Source organism: Lolium perenne, chromosome 6 (assembly GCF_019359855.2).
Source record: "Lolium perenne isolate Kyuss_39 chromosome 6, Kyuss_2.0, whole genome shotgun sequence".
Lineage (NCBI taxonomy): Eukaryota > Viridiplantae > Streptophyta > Magnoliopsida > Poales > Poaceae > Lolium > Lolium perenne.
The window spans coordinates 29,952,005-29,975,049 of record NC_067249.2 but is presented as its reverse complement, the minus strand read 5'-3'; the positions used below and the strand labels follow the sequence as shown (position 1 = coordinate 29,975,049).

The 23,045-nt window shown below is 44.6% G+C and overlaps 1 protein-coding gene across 1 annotated transcript; it reads right to left on the bottom strand.

Moving 5' to 3' along the window:
• Nucleotides 1-1,389: 1,389 nt before the first annotated feature.
• On the bottom strand, nucleotides 1,390-7,155 carry LOC127308439 (spliceosome-associated protein 130 A). The gene is made up of 3 exons (XM_051339264.2): nucleotides 3,958-7,155; nucleotides 3,002-3,493; nucleotides 1,390-1,908 (listed from the first exon to the last, which is right to left on the bottom strand). The coding sequence occupies exons 1-3, from the start codon at nucleotides 7,012-7,014 to the stop codon at nucleotides 1,771-1,773; spliced, it is 3,687 nt and encodes a 1,228-aa protein (XP_051195224.1). The 5' UTR covers nucleotides 7,015-7,155; the 3' UTR covers nucleotides 1,390-1,770.
• Nucleotides 7,156-23,045: the final 15,890 nt, after the last annotated feature.

Genomic DNA, 23,045 nt, shown 5'->3' with positions numbered 1-23,045 from the left:
TCAGCACCGGGGACGTAGCCACTTGATGCAAAGCTACCGAGGGTCACCGCCCTAGTCCAAGAAGGCCTCCAAGATGGCACTCTGGCCTGGAGGTTGAACTTCTGGTGCCGGCCAAGAAGATGCTGAAAAGTTGTCGGCAGACGAAGAAGGAGCGGCCGCCATTCGGCCATTGCAGTCGCCGGCGAGGCAGCCAGTAGCCACCGACAAGCCGACGAGAATGAGCTCCAGCAGATTTGCTCACCTGCAGCACCATAGAAGGCCTGAGAAGCTTGAAGCAGATCACCATCCCGCCACACTCCCCCTCCATCTCCATGATGGCTTAAGAAGGACGGAAGAACAGCAGCTCTGTGGCAAACTTGACAGGCAGAAGTCTCCAGATCTGCGGACCAGACAGCGGACTTATTCATCGGGAAGACAACGACCTCTTCCCACTCCATCTCCGGCTTCAACCTCCGAAGCGCCATGGTGAGGAAAAACATCGCCGTCAGCTGCCAGACGCAGCCCGCGTGCTCCAGCAACCTTCTTCCCGCCGGCACCTCGCCAAACTCCACTTGGGAAAACTAAACTTAGACCTCGAACTAACCCTAGCTTACATAGAGGAGACCTGGCTACCTCTCCCAAACTCACTCGCGACGGTAGAGCCGCCGGAGGAGGGGGGCAGAGGCGCCGGGCGGAGATGCTTCCAGATGACTCTCAAGGGAGGCGTATCCTATCTCCAGATGACTCTCAAGGGAGGCGTATCCTATTTTTCACGCTTAGGGAAATGATTCCCTGCTCTAGAGTTTATGATATTGCTTCTAAATAATCATGCAAAGTCTTACAAGGTTCAGTCAATAAAAAACGACAGTAAGCAAAATAAACTCATAAAATGATACTCTTACATTTCACAAAACATGCATAATAGTAAATAGCATTGTAAGAAAATAAATGACAAGTATTATAGATCATAAAGCATGATTTGGATGATTATTAGAAGCAATAGAGTTAAGAAAACGGATGCTTGATTGAGAATGGATAAAAGGCTCACCCAAGCTCGGGTTTACTTTGGAGTTTTCGGGCAAAGGTCACTCTAGGAACAAACATTCCAACAAGCAAGTGAAGGGGTTTGTTCTCTAACTACGTGGTCATTCCTTTTCTTTCCAAACATTCCAGGCAGCACAGACCAGTAATCTCAATAAAGCACTGAAATGTTGTTTAGCCTGAAGGAAACTGTCCCACGGAACCTGAAGCATGTCCAGGGTTCAGAAGCTCCACCGAGTTACTTGAGCGTAGAGATATTGAAAAGGAAAACAGTGGTGAAGATGAAGCAGACGTAGCGCAGAACTACAGGTATCCAAAATGAATAACACCATCTCTACTAGTACCTGGGTCACTTGAAAAGTTCTATGGTGCATCAGAAAAGAAGCTGCTGCATACCGCGACATCAACCCCTCGGTATTAAACAAATTCAGTTACATCAGGCCAAATAACTTCAACATTTGTTCTAACAGGTACAAAAGACTACTCAGGTGCAGCCATATAATTTTCTGTTCACGCTTGAATCTACAAGGAAAACTGGGCCACTGTTGACAACATTAACAGTCCTACTGATCCGGCTAACTAGGGATTGCGGGCCCTGTCCACTCAGCTTGACTCGCGAACAACTGGAACGCTGTCATAAACAACCACAGGAGCTGTATTGGTGAATGGGAAGGAGATCCAGATTTTACAGCAATGAGAACATCACAGTTGCATTCCGCTGTCAGGTCCATTTGTGCTACCCAACAGGTACTAGATGATTTTGTTCCTGATGTCTTCCAGCTTCTTCAGGATTTCACCTGGAGTTCGGTCGAGCTCATCAGCAATCTTCCTCTGCATGTCAGCTGGGAGGGATGGAAACTGCTCGCACAGATCACCATCAATCACATCCTATAACAAATGACACAATACTTCAGCATGAAACAGAAAATGGCGATCTTAAAACTGCATTTACACTTCATTTGAAAATGAATACATAAAAAAGGCTAGCAAATAACAGATAGATGCTTTATGCTATGATGAAGTGGCAGCATGTTGGTATCACATGAGTGAATAGTGGTCCCTGAGCTGGTCCAATAGAAGGCTGTTTCAGGTTTCCTTTTCATAGTTCTTACTTCAAAATTACCAGCAATATTATGATCAATTGTTCATATTATGAGCGAGCCGTTTATACCTGCATATTGGCTGGCATACTACTGAGTTTACAATACTCCCTCCGTTCACTATAAGATGTTTTAGATATTTCAATGTGGACTAGGAATGGACCGAAACGAGTGAGAACCTCAACCTACACTTTGGGACGCATCTAAGATACATGCATTTTTGAAAAAACCTAAAAGACATTATAATAGTGAACGAAGGAAGTATAAAGTTTGCCTGGTTGAAAATGATTATATTGGGATTGATAGTCACAGTTCACCACGCTAAATTTTGTTTCCCCGGAGAAGACGGAGCTAAACTGTATTTACACTTCAGCTCAAAATGACATAATACATCACTTGAAGGGCGAATGGGAAATACAGTTAAAGCCAGCCCACAATATAGCTGTTCTATCCTATGAAGTGGTAACATGTTGGTAAATGTTATATTAGTGACCTTCGAGCGGCACTGCATGGAATTGAAATGGCTGGTTCAGGTTTTCTTCTTGTAGTTCTTGCTGAATAAAATAATCCATACTATGATCAAGGATCTATAATGTGATTCTACAAGCGAACAGTTTATTACTTGCATATCAAGTCAGCAAACTAGCTAATAAAATTTGCCTGTTGAACATGATTATACTCATAATGGTCAGAATTGACTACTGTAAGTTTGTTCTCACACAATTTGTACAGACTCACAAACACTTCCATTACCAAACAGACTGCTACAGAGAAATTTTCATTTATTTTCATGATTATTCTTTAAAGACCAACACAAACATGAATTACTACGAACATACTAATGTGATGACATGATAAACAGAACAAAAAACATAAGTTACCTTGACTGGAAAATAGGCAGATCTGTAGGCCATGTGATCTCTTCCACATAATGGTGGATGCTCCTGGCGGAGATGCATCTCCAAGTGAGAGAAGAAGTCAACATCTTCCCTGGAGGTGAACGCAAGCAGTGCTCCCACACTACCCATTACAGTCCCATAAATAAGACATTCACCTCCTCCAGGTATTAAAGAGGCCTTCTGCAAACATGTCACAACATCACCAACATGAAACTGCACAATCTCCTCCACCTTGTTCGGAGCACCATTTAATTTCCCTTGCTCCCATTTAATCTTGCCTCCGGTTGGATCTTCTTCAATCTCATCTGAGAGATCCTGGGGAAGACGAGCAAAATATATGTTGCCAAACTTGTCAGCTCCTGCCATAGTGTCAAAATCTATGTGATTTGCTGCTGTTAGCCATCTGGGAACACTGTCATCAGCGAAGATATATAGCTGGTTTTCGTCCCGTCTATACTTGCAGTAATGAAATGACTGCATGGAGATGAAGATTGACACACAAAACAATAATTAGAAATAGTCCAAGAAATGAAGTCTGGTATATGACATATTAGGTCTATGTCACGAACTGATTCAGAAATGTCACACATAATTCACAGCATATGGATATTTTACCCGAGAGGGATAACTGAAATCTTTGTTTTGAGAAATTTGGCTAAAAACCCATCAGAACAAAACGGAAAAAAGGCCTACGAGAAGATGGTGTCTATCTACATTATCCATCAAGTATGCCAGATAATCCATCCCGTACCCCTCACTATAGAAACCAGACATAAATCAACCCTATTGGTAAATGAAATATCATGAACTATTGCTGACTATTAACATTGTAGCTAGGTCTGTCGTTTAGATAATAAATATTTTATATTGTGCACAAGTGAAATCAACAGCTTATCTTCTTGGCTACACATAAACACACATAGATAGTGAGAGCATACCTCTTGCATGTCACCAACATAGATCCTATCACGGTAAGTATGAATAGACACTATCGTCCTCGGGAAAAGCTTGTTTTCACATTTTCTGAGCAACTTTCTCTTCCCAAGATCATATAATCTGAGAACTGAACCAACACCTGCAAGCAAACGTCCCTGGAACTGGCACAAAGAAAGAGGCACTTCCTCCACTTGTGTTTTGTGAAGAAGTTCAAGTGATCTCCCTTCATTCACAAACTTGTATATGTGGATGAACCCAGAAGCGAGGCTTCTCTTTGGCCAGAACTGCAATCCTTTGGTAGTACCAACAGCCAGAAGAGTACCATACTCCTTATCATGGAAGTTCACAGTGCAAATACTGACAGCCGCCTCATTGTCCTGCAATTCCAGCAGGCAAGTTGTGTCCTTGCTCCTTGGATCAAGAATTCTAATGCAGGAAACCCACTTCTCTGATTCTGCCTTTGGGTAACCATACTGCTCATCAGGAAGCGTGTTACTGTCCTCAGCACCATCTTCTTGACCATCCCCATTCTCCATTTGATCCCCATTACCATTTCCATTTTCCGACACACCGGCAGCCTCAAGGCACTCCCTCTTAGCAGCCTCTCGCTGTTCTGCACTAAATGCACCCTTGTCACTCTCAATGATAGCAAGGTATTTCTTCTTTGGAAGAATCACAAATTTCCTCGGGGTGTAACGCAGAGGGATAGCCGTCTCATTGAATGTCTCTCCAAGACGTTCGATGGTGAAAATACGGAGAGCATCTCCAGCAACAGCAACAACACCTTCTGAGCACTGATCGGAAGAGAATGATGCAGCAGACTCGAGTGTATCGCAAGACAGTGGTGTCAAGAGGAAGTGACCTTGATGTATATAGCCAAGCCAGGGACGGCTGGACAGGCAAAGCATTGCTTGCCGGTGGCTAACTATGCAGGGAAAAAGCTTTGGAGGTCTCAGACCAAGGAAGCGAGACCGTGTGTCTGACAGCTGACCAGTGACCATGTCAACATTAGTTCGGAAAAGGACACCATTTTGCAAACCAGCATTAAGGAAAAGGTTGGCTGGATAATCTGCACCATCCTCACCACCAACTGAAGCCTGTACTTCTAGGAACAGGAGAGACTCCGGTGCAGAGGATACACTCTGTACACTCAGAGGCTGCAAGCAGTCATCTGGGTCGAGGGAGAGTATCCGGATGGTATTATCATAGGAGCCAACTGCGAGAAAACGGGACCTTTGCCTCCCCTCTGGAACCGGCGCAATGGCCAGGCACGCAACATCACCAGACATGTCCTGCTTCTCCACCTCCATGAGCTGACCTGTCATGTCCATCTCAAAATAGATGAGCTCTCCACCACTGAGGGCAATCACCACCTGGAGCCGGTTTGATCCAACCTTAGTGATTGTTTTCTTTCCAGGCGTCCTCCACTCATTGACACGGCCATCCTCCCTAATATGCCTGATTCCGTTCGGGTGGACCTGCATAAGAGAGTCCTCACCAAGGAGCGAAACTGCAAGTGAGTGAGTGGTGTCCAAAAACTGGCTATCACTGACTTCTTCAATGGTCTCACCAATGGAGAGCACAAGTGTAACATTGGCGAAGGACACGACAATGTAGGCATCAAACATGTCGTTGATGTTCTTCTTGACAGTCCAAACAGCAATTGGCTCAGCAGGCAGCATCGATCGGGCCATCTCGCTGATGGCAAGGCCAGGCCTAAGGATGCGCATAGTGGAGCGTGAGCCACGGCCACAAGCTGTGTACACCTGGGGCGTTTCCTCATCGAATAAATTAGCAATACGCATGTCCATGATTGGCATGAGGCTCTCTATCTCATCAATCCGGATGAGGTTCTTGAGCGCCCTCGGGTGGAAAAATACTGGCTGGAACCCCTCCTCTGTCTCCATCAGTGTCGCTGAGGAGGACTGGACATCCACATCCCGGCCAATATCACGGAACTGGTAAAGAGCATGATTGCCAAACTCAGAAGCAGCAAAGAGGAAACCTGAGCGCAGCACACAGATAGCAGATGCCACAGGTATGGTGTCAAAATACTTGATCCTGAGCTCAGTAACAACTTCACCGCTGTGTTCCAGGTCAACCTTAAAGATATCACCATACTCGGTCTGTATTAAGAAGAAGAACAAGCCCTTTTGCCTGTGTGTGGCGGCAGCAACTATGAGGACGCCACGCTCAGACGGGAGGTCAACACGGCGTGGAATGACAGCCCGCACCTCCGGGTGGCCCTGGTTCCGGTACAGGACGAAGTTGTCACAGCACACAAGAAGTCCGCTCGGCCCATCACCGCCACCAGGCACTGTGACTAGCAGATTAGCACCGTTGTCTATGGGCTCGGAGACCTTGCGTGAAACATGATTGAGCCCCAGATCGAGCTCATAGAAGGTGAGGACCTTCTGCGCCTGGGCAGCAGCCTGCCCTGTAGGGTCACGGTCAGAGTCACCGTACTCGAGCTCGATGGCGCCGAAGACGGGGTTGTCGAATCCGCAGTCGAGGGCGGTGAGGGCGAAGGTGAGCGTGTGGGACTTGTGCGCCTCGAGCGGGGAGGAGATGGTGAGGCGGGCGGAGGCGTCGCGGTTGAGGACGTAGACGAGCTTCTGCTTCTCGAGGGCGGCGATGCAGAGCGCGCGGCCCTTGGGGTCGACGGAGAGGAGCTGGCCGGGCACGATGCGGCGGCATCCGGACTTGCCGAAGGTCTCCTGGTGGACCTTGTCGAAGCGGTTGCGGTCGGGGGAGTACTCGAGGATGACGAGGCGGCCGGAGTCGGAGCCGACGACGAGGTAGTCCTTGGTGGCCCCGGTGAGGCGGAAATGGGCGAGCGAGCGGATGGAGCCGAAAACGTCGACGGAGAGGAGCGTGCGGAGGCGGCCCGTCTCCGGGTCCGGGCGGAGGAGGTCGAGCGTGCCGCCGCGGGCCACGGCGATCTCCTGCGTGGAGGACCCGGCGGCGTTGGACTTCTTAGAGTCCCGGCCGCTGAAGCTGCCGATGACGGCGCATACGGCGCCCGTCGGACGCTGCAGCGTGAGGCTGTAGAGGTACATGGCGCCTCCTCCTCCTCCTCCGGCGGCGGCGGCGGCGGCGGCGGCGAGAGAAGGGGCGAGAGATCTAGGGTTTTAGGAGTGGCGGTGAGAGCGGGCCGGGGTGGGAGAAGAGTTGAGTTGCATTTGGATATGTGGAGCGTTGGATTGACTTGGACGCACAAGATCACTCGTGCCGGTTTAGGCTCATCCTCCCCCTGTATCATTTGCAATCCGCACCCCAAATTGTCCCACTATTTGCCTTTCAATTTCAAGTTGCAGTACTCGCTACATGCTGACTGAGATTTGTTTAAAAAGTTTTTTTTTGCGAAAATGACCACCGATTTATTAATCATCATCAATATTACTATAAAGAACACCAAAAATTATAAAAAGGTCTTTGGACCACCTAGCAGAGACTACGAACAACGGAACGAGTCGAAGGCGCGCCGCCGTCCTCGCCCCTCCATCACTGGAGCCGAGCAAAGCTTGTTCAAGTAGAGCTTGTTGTAGCAGACAGATGGGAGGTCAGCGTGCTAAGAGCATCTCTAGTAGAGCCCGAAAAGGCTGAAACCGAAAACAAAGTATTCAGTCTCCCGAAAACGTGAGTTTGTGCGATTTTGGTAGTGGCGCAGAACAGAAACCGTAAAAGATGAACTGAAAACACGAAATTAAAAATCTCGCGGGAGAATTCATCGAGAACATATATAGATGACACGAAAGTTTACATAATACGAAGTAATAAGCTAAATTAATTATTGTCCGCAGCGGCGCGAGCTAATTTTGCCCAAAATTAGGCCCGACGGCCTCTACGCGCGGCAGCGGCGGTGGTGGCGGTGGAAGGCGAGGCGGCGGACACGTGGAGTTCCTACTCGTCGTCGAGCTCGATGATACGCGTACAGCACGCGTCCGTTGGAAACCCCAAGAGGAAGGTGTGATGCGTACAGCGGCAAGTTTTCCCTCAGTATGAAACCAAATTTTATCGAACCAGTAGGAGCCAAGAAGCACGTTGAAGGTTGATGGCGGCGAGATGTAGTGCGGCGCAACACCAGGGATTCCGGCGCCAACGTGGAACCTGCACAACACAAACCAAGTACTTTGCCCCAACGAAACAGTGAGGTTGTCAATCTCACCGGCTTGCTGTAACAAAGGATTAGATGTATAGTGTGGATGATGATTGTTTGCAGAAAGCAGTAGAACAAGTATTGCAGTAGATTGTATTTCAGTATAGAGAATTGGACCGGTGTCCACAGTTCACTAGAGGTGTCTCTCCCATAAGATAAACAGCATGTTGGGTGAACAAATTACAGTTGGGCAATTGACAAATAGAGAGAGCATGACCATGCACATACATATTATGATGAGTATTGTGAGATTTAATTGGGCATTACGACAAAGTACATAGACCGCTATCCAGCATGCATCTATACCTAAAAAGTCCACCTTCAGGTTATCATCCGAACCCCCTCCAGTATTAAGTTGCTAACAACAGACAATTGCATTAAGTATTGTGCGTAATGTAATCAATAACTACATCCTCGGACATAGCATCAATGTTTTATCCCTAGTGGCAACAGCACATCCATAACCTTAGAGGTTTCTCTCACTCCCCCAGATTCACGGAGACATGAACCCACTATCGAGCATAAATACTCCCTCTTGGAGTTACAAGCATCAACTTGGACAGAGCATCTACTAGTAACGGAGAGCATGCAAGATCATAAACAACACATAGATATAAATTGATAATCAACATAACATGGTATTCCCTATTCATCGGATCCCAACAAACACAACATATAGAATTACAGATAGATGATCTTGATCATGTTCGGCAGCTCACAAGACCCGACAATTAAGCACAATGAGGAGAAGACAACCATCTAGCTACTGCTATGGACCCATAGTCCAGGGGTAGACTACTCACTCATCACTCCGGAGGCGACCATGGCGGCGTAGAGTCCTCCGGGAGATGATTCCCCTCTCCGGCAGGGTGCCGGAGGCGATCTCCTGAATCCCCCGAGATGGGATTGGCGGCGGCGGCGTCTCTGGAAGGTTTTCCGTATCGTGGCTCTCTGCATCGGGGGTTTCGCGACGAAGGCTATTTGTAGGCGGAAGGGTAGGTCAGGGGGCGTCGCGAGGGGCCCAGGAGACAGGTCGGCGCGGCCAAGGGTGGGGCCGCGCCGCCCTACCTCCTGGCCACCTCGTGGCCCCACTTCGTTGACTCTCCGGTCTTCTGGAAGCTTCGTGGCAAAATAGGCCCATGGGCGTTGATTTCGTCCAATTCCGAGAATATTTCCTTACTAGGATTTCTGAAACCAAAAACAGCAGAAACAAAGAATCGGCTCTTCGACATCTTGTTAATAGGTTAGTTCCAGAAAATGCATAAATATGACATAAAGTATGCATAAAACATGTAGATATCATCAATAATGTGGCATGGAACATAAGAAATTATCGATACGTCGGAGACGTATCAGCATCCCCAAGCTTAGTTCCTGCTCGTCCTGAGCAGGTAAACGATAAACAAAGATAATTTTTGGAGTGACATGCCATCATAACCTTGATCATACTATTGTAAGCATATGTAATGAATGCAGCGATCAGAACAATGTACATGACATGAGTAAACAAATGAATCATATAGCAAAGACTTTTCATGAATAGTACTTTCAAGACAAGCATCAATAAGTCTTGCATAAGAGTTAACTCATAAAGCAATAATTCAAAGTAAAGGTATTGAAGCAACACAAAGGAAGATTAAGTTTCAGCGGTTGCTTTCAACTTATAACATGTATATCTCATGGATATTGTCAATGTAAAGTAATATAACAAGTGCAATATGCAAGTATGTAGGAATCAATGCACAGTTCACACAAGTGTTTGCTTCTTGAGGTGGAGAGAGATAGGTGAACTGACTCAACAATAAAAGTAAAAGAATGGTCCTTCAAAGAGGAAAGCATCGATTGCTATATTTGTGCTAGAGCTTTGATTTTGAAAACAAGAAACAATTTTGTCAACGGTAGTAATAAAGCATATGTGTTATGTAAATTATATCTTACAAGTTGCAAGCCTCATGCATAGTATACTAATAGTGCCTGCACCTTGTCCTAATTAGCTTGGATTACCGGGATTATCGCAATGCACATGTTTTAACCAAGTGTCACAAAGGGGTACCTCTATGCCGCCTGTACAAAGGTCTAAGGAGAAAGCTCGCATTGGATTTCTCGCTATTAATTATTCTCAACTTAGACATCCATACCGGGACAACATAGACAACAGATAATGGACTCCTCTTTAATGCATAAGCATGTAGCAACAATTAATTTTCTCATATGAGATTGAGGATATATGTCCAAAACTGAAACTTCCACCATGGATCATGGCTTTAGTTAGCGGCCCAATGTTCTTCTCTAACATTATGCAATGCTCTAACCATTCTAGCGGTAAATCTCCCTTACTTCAGACAAGACGAACATGCATAGCAACTCACATGATATTCAACAAAGAGTAGTTGATGGCGTCCCCAGGAACATGGTTATCGCACAACAAGCAACTTAATAAGAGATAAAGTGCATAAGTGCATATTCAATACCACAATAGTTTTTAGGCTATTTGTCCCATGAGCTATACATTGTAAAGGTAGAGGATAGAAATTTAAAGGTAGCACTCAAGCAATTTACTTTGGAATGGCGGAGAAATACCATGTAGTAGGTAGGTATGGTGGACACAAATGGCATAGTGGTTGGCTCAAGTATTTGGATGCATGAGAAGTATTCCCTCTCGATACAAGGCTTAGGCTAGCAAGGCTATTTGAAACAAACCCAAGGATGAAGCGGTGCAGCAAAACTCACATAAAAGACATATTGTAAACATTATAAGACTCTACACCGTCTTCCTTGTTGTTCAAACTCAATAATAGAAATTATCTAGACCTTAGAGAGACCAAATATGCAAACCAAATTTTAGCATGCTCTATGTATTTCTTCATTAATAGGTGCAAAGTATATGATGCAAGAGCTTAAACATGAGCACAACAATTGCCAAGTATCACATTATCCAAGACATTATAGCAATTACTACATGTATCATTTTCCAATTCCAACCATATAACAATTTAACGAAGAAGAAACTTCGCCATGAATACTATGAGTAAAGCCTAAGGACATATTTGTCCATATGCAACAGCGGAGCATGTCTCTCTCCCACACAATGAATGCTAGGATCCATTTTATTCAAACAAAACAAAAACAAAAACAAACCGATGCTCCAAGCAAAGCACATAAGATGTGATGGAATAAAAATATAGTTTCAAGGGAGGAACCTGATAATGTTGTCAATGAAGAAGGGGATGCCTTGGGCATCCCCAAGCTTAGACGCTTGAGTCTTCTTGATATATGCAGGGGTGAACCACCGGGGCATCCCCAAGCTTAGAGCTTTCACTCTCCTTGATCATGTTGTATCATCTCCCTCTCTTGATCCTTGAAAACTTCCTCCACACCAAACTCAAAACAACTCATTAGAGAGTTAGTGCACAATCAAAATATACATGTTCAGAGGTGACATAATCATTCTTAACACTTCTGGACATTGCACAAAGCTACTGAAAGTCAATGGAATCGAAATATCCATCGAACATAACAAAACAGGCAATGCGAAATAAAAGGCAGAATCTGTCAAAACAGAACAGTTCGTAATGACGAATTTTATTGAGGCACCATACTTGCTCAAATGAAAATGCTCAAATTGAATGAAAGTTGCGTACATATCTGAGGATCACTCACGTAAATTAGCATAATTTTCTGAGTTACCTACAGAGAATTTTGCCCAGATTCGTGACAGCAAAGAAATCTGTTTCTGCGCAGTAATCCAAATCTAGTATGAACCTTACTATCAACGACTTTACTTGGCACAGCAAAACACTAAACTAAGATAAGGAGAGGTTGCTACAGTAGTAAACAACTTCCAAGACTCAAAATAAAAACAAAGGTACTGTAGTAAAAACATGGGTTGTCTCCCATAAGCGCTTTTCTTTAACGCCTTTCAGCTAGGCGCAGAAAGTGTGCATCAAGTATTATCAAAAGATGGTGCATCTACAGCGGGGTGTGGAGTTTTCTCAACCATGCATAGTATATTGGATACATAAGTTTCAGCGGCTCCCTTTTCATTAGTCTTGGGCTTGCTACTTTCATCAAATAAATTTTCAGGAACAAGCCAAGCATAGTTATTTTCTAGTGCTTCATGCATTGCTAGGAGCTTACATGGTATTGGTGCTTTAATCTCCCCACCATTATTAACATTATTAGTATACTTAATTCTATCCATATCCATCTTTTCAAGGATACTAACAAAATTGGTATAAGAACCAAGCATCTTATATTTAATAAAGACCTTTCTAGCCTCTTTTGCTATACCACCAAATTCTCTAAGAAAGGTTTCTAAAACAAAATCTTTCTTTTCCCCTTCTTCCATATCACCGAGTGTAAGAAACATGTGTTGGATTATAGGATTGAGATTAACAAATTTAGTTTCCAACATGCGAACTAAAGCAGCAGCAATTTCATAAGTAGGAGCAAGGTCTACCAAGTGTCTATCTTCAAAATCTTCAACGGTACTAACATGGTTGAAAAATTCTTCTATATTGTTTCTCCCAATTATAGACCCGCGTCCTACCGGCATGTCTTTTACGGTAAAATTAAAAGGAAACATAATGAAATAAGTAAAGTAAATGCAAGTAACTAATTTTTTTGTGTTTTTGATATAGAGTGCAAACAAGATAGCAAATAAAGTAAAACTAGCAACTAATTTTTTTTGTATTTTGATTTAGTGCAGCAAACAAAGTAGTAAATAAAATAAAGCAAGACAAAAACAAAGTAAAGAGATTGGGATGTGGAGACTCCCCTTGCAGCGTGTCTTGATCTCCCCGGCAACGGCGCCAGAAAAAGAGCTTGATACGCGTACAGCACGCGTCCGTTGGAAACCCCAAGAGGAAGGTGTGATGCGTACAGCGGCAAGTTTTCCCTCAGTATGAAACCAAGGTTTATCGAACCAGTAGGAGCCAAGAAGCACGTTGAAGGTTGATGGCGGCGAGATGTAGTGCGGCGCAACACCAGGGATTCCGGGGCCAACGTGGAACCTGCACAACACAAACCAATTACTTTGCCCCAACGAAACAGTGAGGTTGTCAATCTCACCTACTTGCTGTAACAAAGGATTAGATGTATAGTGTGGATGATGATTGTTTGCAGAAAACAGTAGAACAAGTATTGCAGTAGATTGTATTTCAGTATAGAGAATTGGACCGGGGTCCACAGTTCACTAGAGGTGTCTCTCCCATAAGATAAACAGCATGTTGGGTGAACAAATTACAGTTGGGCAATTGACAAATAGAGAGGGCATGACCATGCACATACATATTATGATGAGTATTGTGAGATTTAATTGGGCATTACGACAAAGTACATAGACCGCTATCCAGCATGCATCTATGCCTAAAAAGTCCACCTTCAGGTTATCATCCGAACCCCCTCCAGTATTAAGTTGCTAACAACAGATAATTGCATTAAGTATTGCGCGTAATGTAATCAATAACTACATCCTCGGATATAGCATCAATGTTTTATCCCTAGTGGCAACAGCACATCTATAACCTTAGAGGTTTCTCTCACTCCCCCAGATTCACGGAGACATGAACCCACTATCGAGCATAAATACTCCCTCTTGGAGTTACAAGCATCAACTTGGCCAGAGCATCTACTAGTAACGGAGAGCATGCAAGATCATAAACAACACATAGATATAAATTGATAATCAACATAACATGGTATTCCCTATTCATCGGATCCCAACAAACACAACATATAGAATTACAGATAGATGATCTTGATCATGTTCGGCAGCTCACAAGACCCGACAATTAAGCACAATGAGGAGAAGACAACCATCTAGCTACTGCTATGGACCCATAGTCCAGGGGTAGACTACTCACTCATCACTCCGGAGGCGACCATGGCGGTGTAGAGTCCTTCGGAAGATGATTCCCCTCTCCGGCAGGGTGCCGGAGGCGATCTCCTGAATCCCCCGAGATGGGATTGGCGGCGGCGTCTCTGGAAGGTTTTCCGTATCGTGGCTCTCGATACTAGGGGTTTCGCGACGAAGGTTATTTGTAGGCGGAAGGGTAGGTCAGGGGGCGTCGCGAGGGGCCCAGGAGATAGGTCGGCGCGGCCAAGGGTGGGGCCGCGCCGCCCTACCTCCTGGCCACCTCGTGGCCCCACTTCGTTGACTCTCCGGTCTTCTGGAAGCTTCGTGGCAAAATAGGCCCCTGGGCGTTGATTTCGTCCAATTCCGAGAATATTTCCTTACTAGGATTTCTGAAACCAAAAACAATGAAAAACAAAGAATCGGCTCTTCGGCATCTTGTTAATATGTTAGTTCCAGAAAATGCATAAATATGACATAAAGTATGCATAAAACATGTAGATATCATCAATAATGTGGCATGGAACATAAGAAATTATCGATACGTCGGAGACGTATCACTCGACGATTTCCAGCTTCACGCAGCGGACGCGTTCTTCTCGGTGTGCCGCCTCGTATTCCTGGACTTGCCGGACGGCGTCAGCCTCCTCGTGGCGCCAGCGGGCTCTGGCCTCCGCGGCGGACACGGCCGCAACCTGAGCGACGACCACCTCCTCCTCCTCCTCGTCGTGGACGTATTCGTCGGGGGACACGACCATCTTAGCCGGCTGCGGGACGACAGCCATCTCCGCCTCTTCCACTTCCTCCGACACTTCATCTTCCTCCTCCGACTCTTCGTCCTCCTCCTCCGACTCGGACGAAGGGGGACGCCGCGAACCGCCGGAGGAGGACCCCTCGCCTCCGAGCGCGTACCTGGCGAGCTTCCCCGGGGCCGTGAGCCCCCTGTTGGTCCACCGGCGGGCGCTGCGCTTGCGCGCGCCCTTCGAGCGGACCCATTTCCGCCGCTCCGCCTTGGTGCGGAATACGGGCGGACGCGGCAGCGAGTCCACGCCGCCCAAGCTTCCTCCTCCCCTAGCGGAGCTACCGCGGCTAGCCATGCGGACCTCTACGGGCGGGATGAGGCGGAGGGGCGACGATAATTGCTCGTAGGAGCTGGCGGACCTAGGCGGCGGAGCGGCAGCAGCGGCGGAGTGGAGTAGGGTTTGCGAACGGAACTCCCCTCCGCGAACCCTTTTAATAGGGGTCGTGCGGGGAGTTTCTCGGGCCCCTGAACTTCCGATTCGGGCCGGCCCATGTATTTAGGCGCTGATCTGCGCGCGTTTCGGCCCGAACCCGTTAATCCGCCTGAAAAGTTCGGTTCCGGCGGGATTTACGGACTCTGTTAGAGATGCTCTAAGACCCCAAAGGACCAACGCAACAGAGCATCAATTAACATCAATGATGAGAACCGTAGATCGGAAGAGCCTAACATATAACCACACCGACGATCATGAAGACTGACCGGATCCTAGCAGATCCACCGGACACAAAACTCCACGCGCCCTTCGTTGGCACTAGGTGCACCAACAAAGCGAGGATAGGACGGGAGGACCTTATTCCGCTATCAGGATGTAGTCGTGATACGTCTCCGACGTATCGATAATTTCTTATGTTCCATTCCACATTATTGATGATATCTACATGTTTTATGCATACTTTATGTCATATTTATGCATTTTCCGGCACTAACCTATTAACGAGATGCCGAAGAGCCAGTTGTTGTTTTCTGCTGTTTTTGGTTTCAGAAATCCTAGTAAGGAAATATTCTCGGAATTGGACGAAATCAACGCCCAGGGGCCTATTTTGCCACGAAGCTTCCAGAAGACCGAAGGGAAGATGAAGTGGGGCCACGGGGCGCCGCCACAGTAGGGCGGCGCGGCCCAAGGGGGGCCCGCGCGGCCCTAGTGTGTGGGCCCCCCGTGTGGCCCCCTGACCTGCCCTTCCGCCTACATATAGTCTTCGTCGTGAATACCCCAGTACCGAGAGCCACGATATGGAAAACCTTCCAGAGACGCCGCCGCCGCCAATCCCATCTCGGGGGATTCAGGAGATCGCCTCCGGCACCCTGCCGGAGAGGGGAATCATCTCCCGGAGGACTCTTCACCGCCATGGTCACCTCCGGAGTGATGAGTGAGTAGTTCACCCCTGGACTATGGGTCCATAGCAGTAGCTAGATGGTTGTCTTCTCCTCATTATGCTTCATTGTCGGGTCTTGTGAGCTGCCTAACATGATCAAGATCATCTATCTGTAATGCTATATGTTGTGTTTGTTGGGATCCGATGGATAGAGAATACTATGTTATGTTGATTATCAATCTATCTATGTGTTGTTTATGATCTTGCATGCTCTCCGTTACTAGTAGAGGCTTTGGCCAAGTTGATGCTTGTAACTCCAAGAGGGAGTATTTATGCTCGATAGTGGGTTCATGTCTCTATTAAATCTGGGGGAGTGACAGAAACCCCTAAGGTTGTGGATGTGCTGTTGCCACTAGGGATAAAACATTGATGCTATGTCCGAGGATGTAGTTATTGATTACATTACGCACCATACTTAATGCAATTGTCTGTTGTTTGCAACTTAATACTGGTAGGGTTCGGATGATAACCTGAAGGTGGACTTTTTAGGCATAGATGCATGCTAGATAGCGGTCCATGTACTTTGTCGTAATGCCCAATTAAATCTCACTATACTCATCATATCATGTATGTGCATGGTCATGCCCTCTTTATTTGTCAATTGCCCAACTGTAATTTGTTCACCCAATATGCTATTTATCTTATGGGAGAGACACCACTAATGAACTGTGGACACCGGCCCATTCTTTTACATCGAATACAATCTACTGCAATACTCGTTCTACTGTTTTCTGCAAACAATCATCATCCACACTATACATCTAATCCTTTGTTACAGCAAGCCGGTGAGATTGACAACCTCACTGTTTCGTTGGGGCAAAGTACTTTGGTTGTTTTGTGCAGGTTTCACGTTGGCGCCGGAATCCCTGGTGTTGCGCCGCACTACATCTCGCCGCCATCAACCTTCAACGTGCTTCTTTACTCCTACTGGTTCGATAAACCTTGGTTTCTAACTGAGGGAAACTTACTTCTGTACGCATCACACCTTCCACTTGGGGTTCCCAACGGTCGCGTGCTGTACGCGTGTCAAGCTAAATTTCTGCCGCCGTTGCCGGGGAGATCAAGACACGCTGCAAGGGGAGTCTCCACATCCAATCTCTTTACTTTGTTTTTGTCTTGCTTTATTTTATTTACTACTTTGTTTGCTGCATTATATCAAAACACAAAAAAATTAGTTGCTAGCTTTACTTTATTTGCTATCTTGTTTGCTATATCAAAAACACAAAAAAATTAGTTACTTGCATTTACTTTATCTAGTTTGCTTTATTTACTGTTGCTAAAATGGGTACTCCTGAAAATACTAAGTTGTGTGACTTCACAACCACAAATAATAATGATTTCTTATGCACACCTATTGCTCCACCTGCTACTACAGCAGAATTCTTTAAAATTAAACCTGCTTTACCGAATCTTGTTATGCGAGAGCAATTTTCTGGTGTTAGTTCTGATGATGTTGCTGCCCATCTCAATAATTTTGTTGAATTACGTGAAATGCAAAAGTATAAAGATGTAGATGGTGACATTATAAAATTAAAATTGTTTCCTTTCTCATTAAGAGGAAGAGCTAAAGATTGACTACTATCTCTGTCTAAGAATAGTATTGATTCATGAACTAAATGCAAAGATGTTTTTATTGGTAGATATTATCCCCCTGCTAAAATTATATCTTTGAGAAGTAGCATAATGAATTTTAAACAATTGGATAATGAGCATGTTGCACAAGCTTGGGAAAGAATGAAATCTTTGGTTAAAAATTGCCCAACCCATGGACTGACTACTTGGATGATCATCCAAACCTTTTATGCAGGACTGAATTTTTCTTCGCGGAACCTATTGGATTCAGCTGCTGGAGGTACCTTTATGTCCATCACTCTTGGTGAAGCAAGAAAGCTTCTTGATAATATGATGATTAATTACTCTGAATGGCACACGGAAAGAGCTCCACAAGGTAAGAAGGTAAATTCTGTCGAAGAAACCTCTTCCTTGAGTGATAAGATTGATGCTATTATGTCTATGCTTGTGAATGGTAGGACTAATGTTGATCCTAATAATGTTCCGTTAGCGTCATTGGTTGCTCAAAAAGAACATGTTGATGTGAATTTCATTAAAAATAACAATTATAATAATTCTAGGCCATATCCTGCTAATGGTAACTCTTATGGTAGATATGCTTCACCTAATGAGGAAAAGATGTTAGAAATTGAAAGATCCACCAAGAGCTTTATGCAATCACAATATGAGCAAAATAAATTGTTTACTAAGACTATGAATGAACAATCTACCTTGTTGAAGAATATAGGAAATCAACTTGAAAATCTGAATATGGAGATCTCTGGGTTACAAACTAAACTTGCAAATGCTGAAAACCGAATCTCATACATGTCTGCGTCACAATCTTCTTTAATTAATAAAATGGCTGCTAAACCTGAGGATATTGATAATAAAATTGTTACTACAGCAAATGCCATCCAAGTTAGAATTAATGAGAATATAAGATTGATGGCCGAATTGCGTGCTAGGTGGGAGAAAGAAGAAAATGCTAAAGAAGATAATATAGCTAAAGTTTGGACTATTACCACCACTAGCAATGCTAATGCTCCACATGTTGCTGCACCTCCTACTAATAATGGTAAAAGAATTGGTGTTGGCAATGTTTCCACTTCTAATGCAAAGCGTGAAAAACTGCCTGAAACTGCTAAAACCATTAAAGCCGCTGTGATAAAACTGCTGAATTTTTTTCCAACATTGGGGATAATGATCCCATTGCTTTAGATTATAATGGTTTGGATTTTGATGATTGTCATATCTCTGAAGTTATAAAGTTCTTACAAAAACTTGCTAAGAGTCCTAATGCTAGTGCTATAAACTTGGCTTTCACGAAACATATTACAAATGCTCTCATAAAAGCTAGAGAAGAGAAACTAGAACGCGAAGCTTCTATTCCTAGGAAGCTAGAGGATGGTTGGGAGCCTGATACGTCTCCGACGTATCGATAATTTCTTATGTTCCATGCCACATTATTGATGATATCTACATGTTTTATGCATACTTTATGTCATATTTATGCATTTTCCGGCACTAACCTATTAACGAGATGCCAAAGAGCCAGTTGCTGTTTTCTGCTGTTTTTGGTTTCAGAAATCCTAGTAAGGAAATATTCTCGGAATTGGACGAAATCAACGCCCAGGGGCCTATTTTCACACGAAGCTTCCAGAAGACCGAAGAGGAGACGAACTGGGGCCACGAGGTGGCCAAACACCAGGGCGGCGCGGCCCAAGCCCTGGCCGCGCCGGCCTGTGGTGTGGGGCCCTCGTGTGGCCCCCTGACCTGCCCTTCCGCCTACAAATAGTCTTCGTCGCGAAACCCCCAGTACCGAGAGCCACGATACGGAAAACCTTCCAGAGACGCCGCCGCCGCCAATCCCATCTCGGGGGATTCAGGAGATCGCCTCCGGCACCCTGCCGGAGAGGGGAATCATCTCCCGGAGGACTCTTCACCGCCATGGTCGCCTCCGGAGTGATGAGTGAGTAGTCTACCCCTGGACTATGGGTCCATAGCAGTAGCTAGATGGTTGTCTTCTCCTCATTGTGTTTCATTGTCGGGTCTTGTGAGCTGCCTAACATGATCAAGATCATCTATCTGTAATGCTATACTAGACCATGTTGGCGCGCGTTGTTGCGCCCGTCCACTATTATAATAACTTTTAGAATGATAGGAACTATAGGTATATTTAAACAAAATATAGGAATTACATTTGCATAAATTTACACGTATATGTATTGATTGGTGATCAGTTTCAAAGATATAATGTGGTGGGACGAAACCATAAACCTCATCTTTGTAGTTCAGCTAGTGAGTGCCCTGCTTTGCACATCAGTAGAATAATAAATGGTGTTAGCCATAGTCTAGCTCAGTTTGGGCGTGTCCAAACTTGTTCCAACTTCTGGGTCCGTTCTGGACCATAAGAGATCCGTCTAGCTTGTAATCAGGATGACACTCCTATTCCTTGGTTAATACATAGTTTTCCCGCAAAAAAAAAAAAGAAATCATAAACCTCATCAGGATCAGGTGGTGTAACACGGGCAAGCACCAACACTTGTACAGCATGATTGAAAAATTAAAATCCCTTCCGGATGTAGAACGAGTCGTTCCCTAGTAACATACATAATGTGAATCAAGCATACCAAGTAGAGTTGCATACTGAAAGGGAGGACGCCTGGAATTTGTCATTGGTCCAGAGTCCAGATACATCCTAGGCGTCAGTTCTAACATGTAATAGTAACTTGCATGGAGACCACCATAAATAATACTCACTATATCACCTGATAATTTTAATTTATACTTTTTGCTATTTTCTGGGAGCTGATACGCACATATTAACTTCAGAAGGCACAAAAAGTATAATTACTGTTCAATTAAACAAAACAAAAAAAATACACAACAATATTAAGATGATTTATATTAGGTTTTAAAGCCTGTATATCTTACAGTATGTAACTATTAACTAACCGGAACAAATGAATAATACACTACATGAAAAAAGTTTCTATCATGTAGACTTAGAGTAAATTGTACAATGCTCACTATGCAGGCCAAATAGCCTGAAATAAAACAAGAAAATCATCTCAAGTGGTATGATAAAATCTAGAGATGCCTGAGAAGATCGGACAGAACAGTCAAGTTTGGTTAAATTCCCAAAATATGATGCAGCTAGCAAGGGCTTGTTCCTCAAAGCTCAACTCTTATCTCTGAATCTCATTGCTATTTCACCAGAAAAAAATAATAGATCAACCTGTAAACATGGAATGTGTAAAAAAAATCATATTAGTAAGCAGAGGTAGTTTTAGTGCAATCAGAAGAGACGCTATAACAAACTACACAAAAATTACAATCGACAATGGTCTAAGAGGGGGCCAAAACTACAAAAGTTCAAATCTGAAAGTAATACTGTATAAAAGATGAAAACAACTAAAACCTGATCAATGAACCAAGGTAACTCACCGGAAACAAAGGTTGTTAAACATGCATTTTATCCGATTCAAGCACATTCTAGCAGGAAGTGTGACAGCATAACAATACCTAGTTGTTAATCTCTCATTGCACCAGTTTTCTCGACCGCATCTTAATAAATGGAATCCGAAAAGATACGCCATTCTAGTGGCAAAAGCAAATCTGCAGTCTAGCATCTCAACAAAAAATATGCAACATAAAGACTACAGGCAACAAAGGGTATGAGAAACCATGGGACTAAATTAAGTCTACAAGCTGACCAGCAAACTGGTCGTGAATCGTTCGGGTACCCAGAACTGTGTTGAACGCCTGAAAAATTTGAGAAAGAGAGAAAGCTCAGGGAGGCTGCCAGGAGAGCCAGAGGGCACCGTGGCCATAGCGAGCTGTTAGGTGAATAATTCCCTGATCCAACATGACCTAGGAACTTCTTGAAGAAACTTACCGGAATAAGAATGAAAACATCCACCAATTAGCACCTTAAAATTGAACAAAATAGAATCGCTGGGAGGAAGAGAGGACTGTCGGGCCCCGAGAATCTACCCAAAAGATGAACAATATATAGATGGGAGTAAGCAGCGAGAGTGAGGAAGTAAAGTATCTCCACAATACATGGCCGGCGAGTGGCGCACCTCATCAAAATCCATTAAAGGCAATGGGAAACGGATGTTTTAATGCTTCATCCGCGATGCTTCGGTGGAAAGACTTTTCGCTTCAAAAAAAGGCAGCGAAGGCCAAATCAGCGACGCCTACATCTCCACACTGGCCGGCATACCATCTCTTGTCCTTGATCAATATTTTTTTCTGAAGAATATCAATGGGATTGATCGAGCCAATGGTACAGGAAGGGGAAGAGCGTAAGCGGGCCACAACGTATTACTGGAAGGTTTGAGGTATTTTCTGCCCGGTTAAGGAAAAAATGGCCAACTCAATTTGCGGAGAAGCAGCCCAGCAACGTTAGATGGGCCCATTCTGCGCGATTTGACTGAGCGAACGGGTCACAACGACCTTTCTGCCATCTAGGAAGATCTGGAGATGCTCAAAAAAAATCTAGGAAGATCTGGACTGTACATAGGTGACATCCGACGGTGAGAAGTGCCTAATCGTTGTGAGGAATCCTAGCTGGTTGAGTTATACTGATACTTAATGTAGTGTTTGTTGGGATCCGATGAATAGTGAATACTATGTTATGTTGATTATCAATCTATCTATGTGTTGTTTATGATCTTGCATGCTCCCCGTTACTAGTAGAGGCTTTGGCCAAGTTGATGCTTATAACTCCAAGAGAGAGTATTTATGCTCGATAGTGGGTTCATGCCTCTGTTGAATCTGGGGGAGTGACAGAAACCTCTAAGGTTGTGGATGTGCTGTTGCCACTAGGGATAAAACATTGATGCTATGTCCGAGGATGTAGTTATTGATTACATTACGTACCATACTTAATGCAATTGTCTGTTGTTTGCAACTTAATACTGGAAGAGGTTCGGATGATAACCTGAAGGTGGACTTTTTAGGCATAGATGCATGTTGGATAGCGGTCTATGTACTTTGTCGTAATGCCCAGTTAAATCTCACTATACTCATCATATCATGTATGTGCATGGTCATGCCCTCTCTATTTGTCAATTGCCCAACTGTAATTTGTTCACCCAACATGCTATTTATCTTATGGGAGAGACACCACTAGTGAACTGTGGACCCCGGTCCATTCTTTTAATCGAATACAATCTACTGCAATACTTGTTCTACTGTTTTCTGCAAACAATCATCATCCACACTATACATCTAATCCTTTGTTACAGCAAGCCGGTGAGATTGACAACCTCGCTGTTTCGTTGGGGCAAAGTACTTTGGTTGTATTGTGCAGGTTCCACGTTGGCGCCGGAATCCCTGGT

Bases quoted from the DNA above. Each gene is read 5' to 3' on its own strand.
- LOC127308439 (XM_051339264.2), bottom strand. From the start codon at position 7,014: ATGTACCTCTACAGCCTCACGCTGCAGCGTCCGACGGGCGCCGTATGC. The intron at 3,494-3,957 runs GTATGCTCTCAC...ATCTCCATGCAG, and splicing joins ATGTTGGTGACATGCAAGAG to TCATTTCATTACTGCAAGTA. The intron at 1,909-3,001 runs GTAACTTATGTT...CATTTGTTATAG, and splicing joins CTGCCTATTTTCCAGTCAAG to GATGTGATTGATGGTGATCT.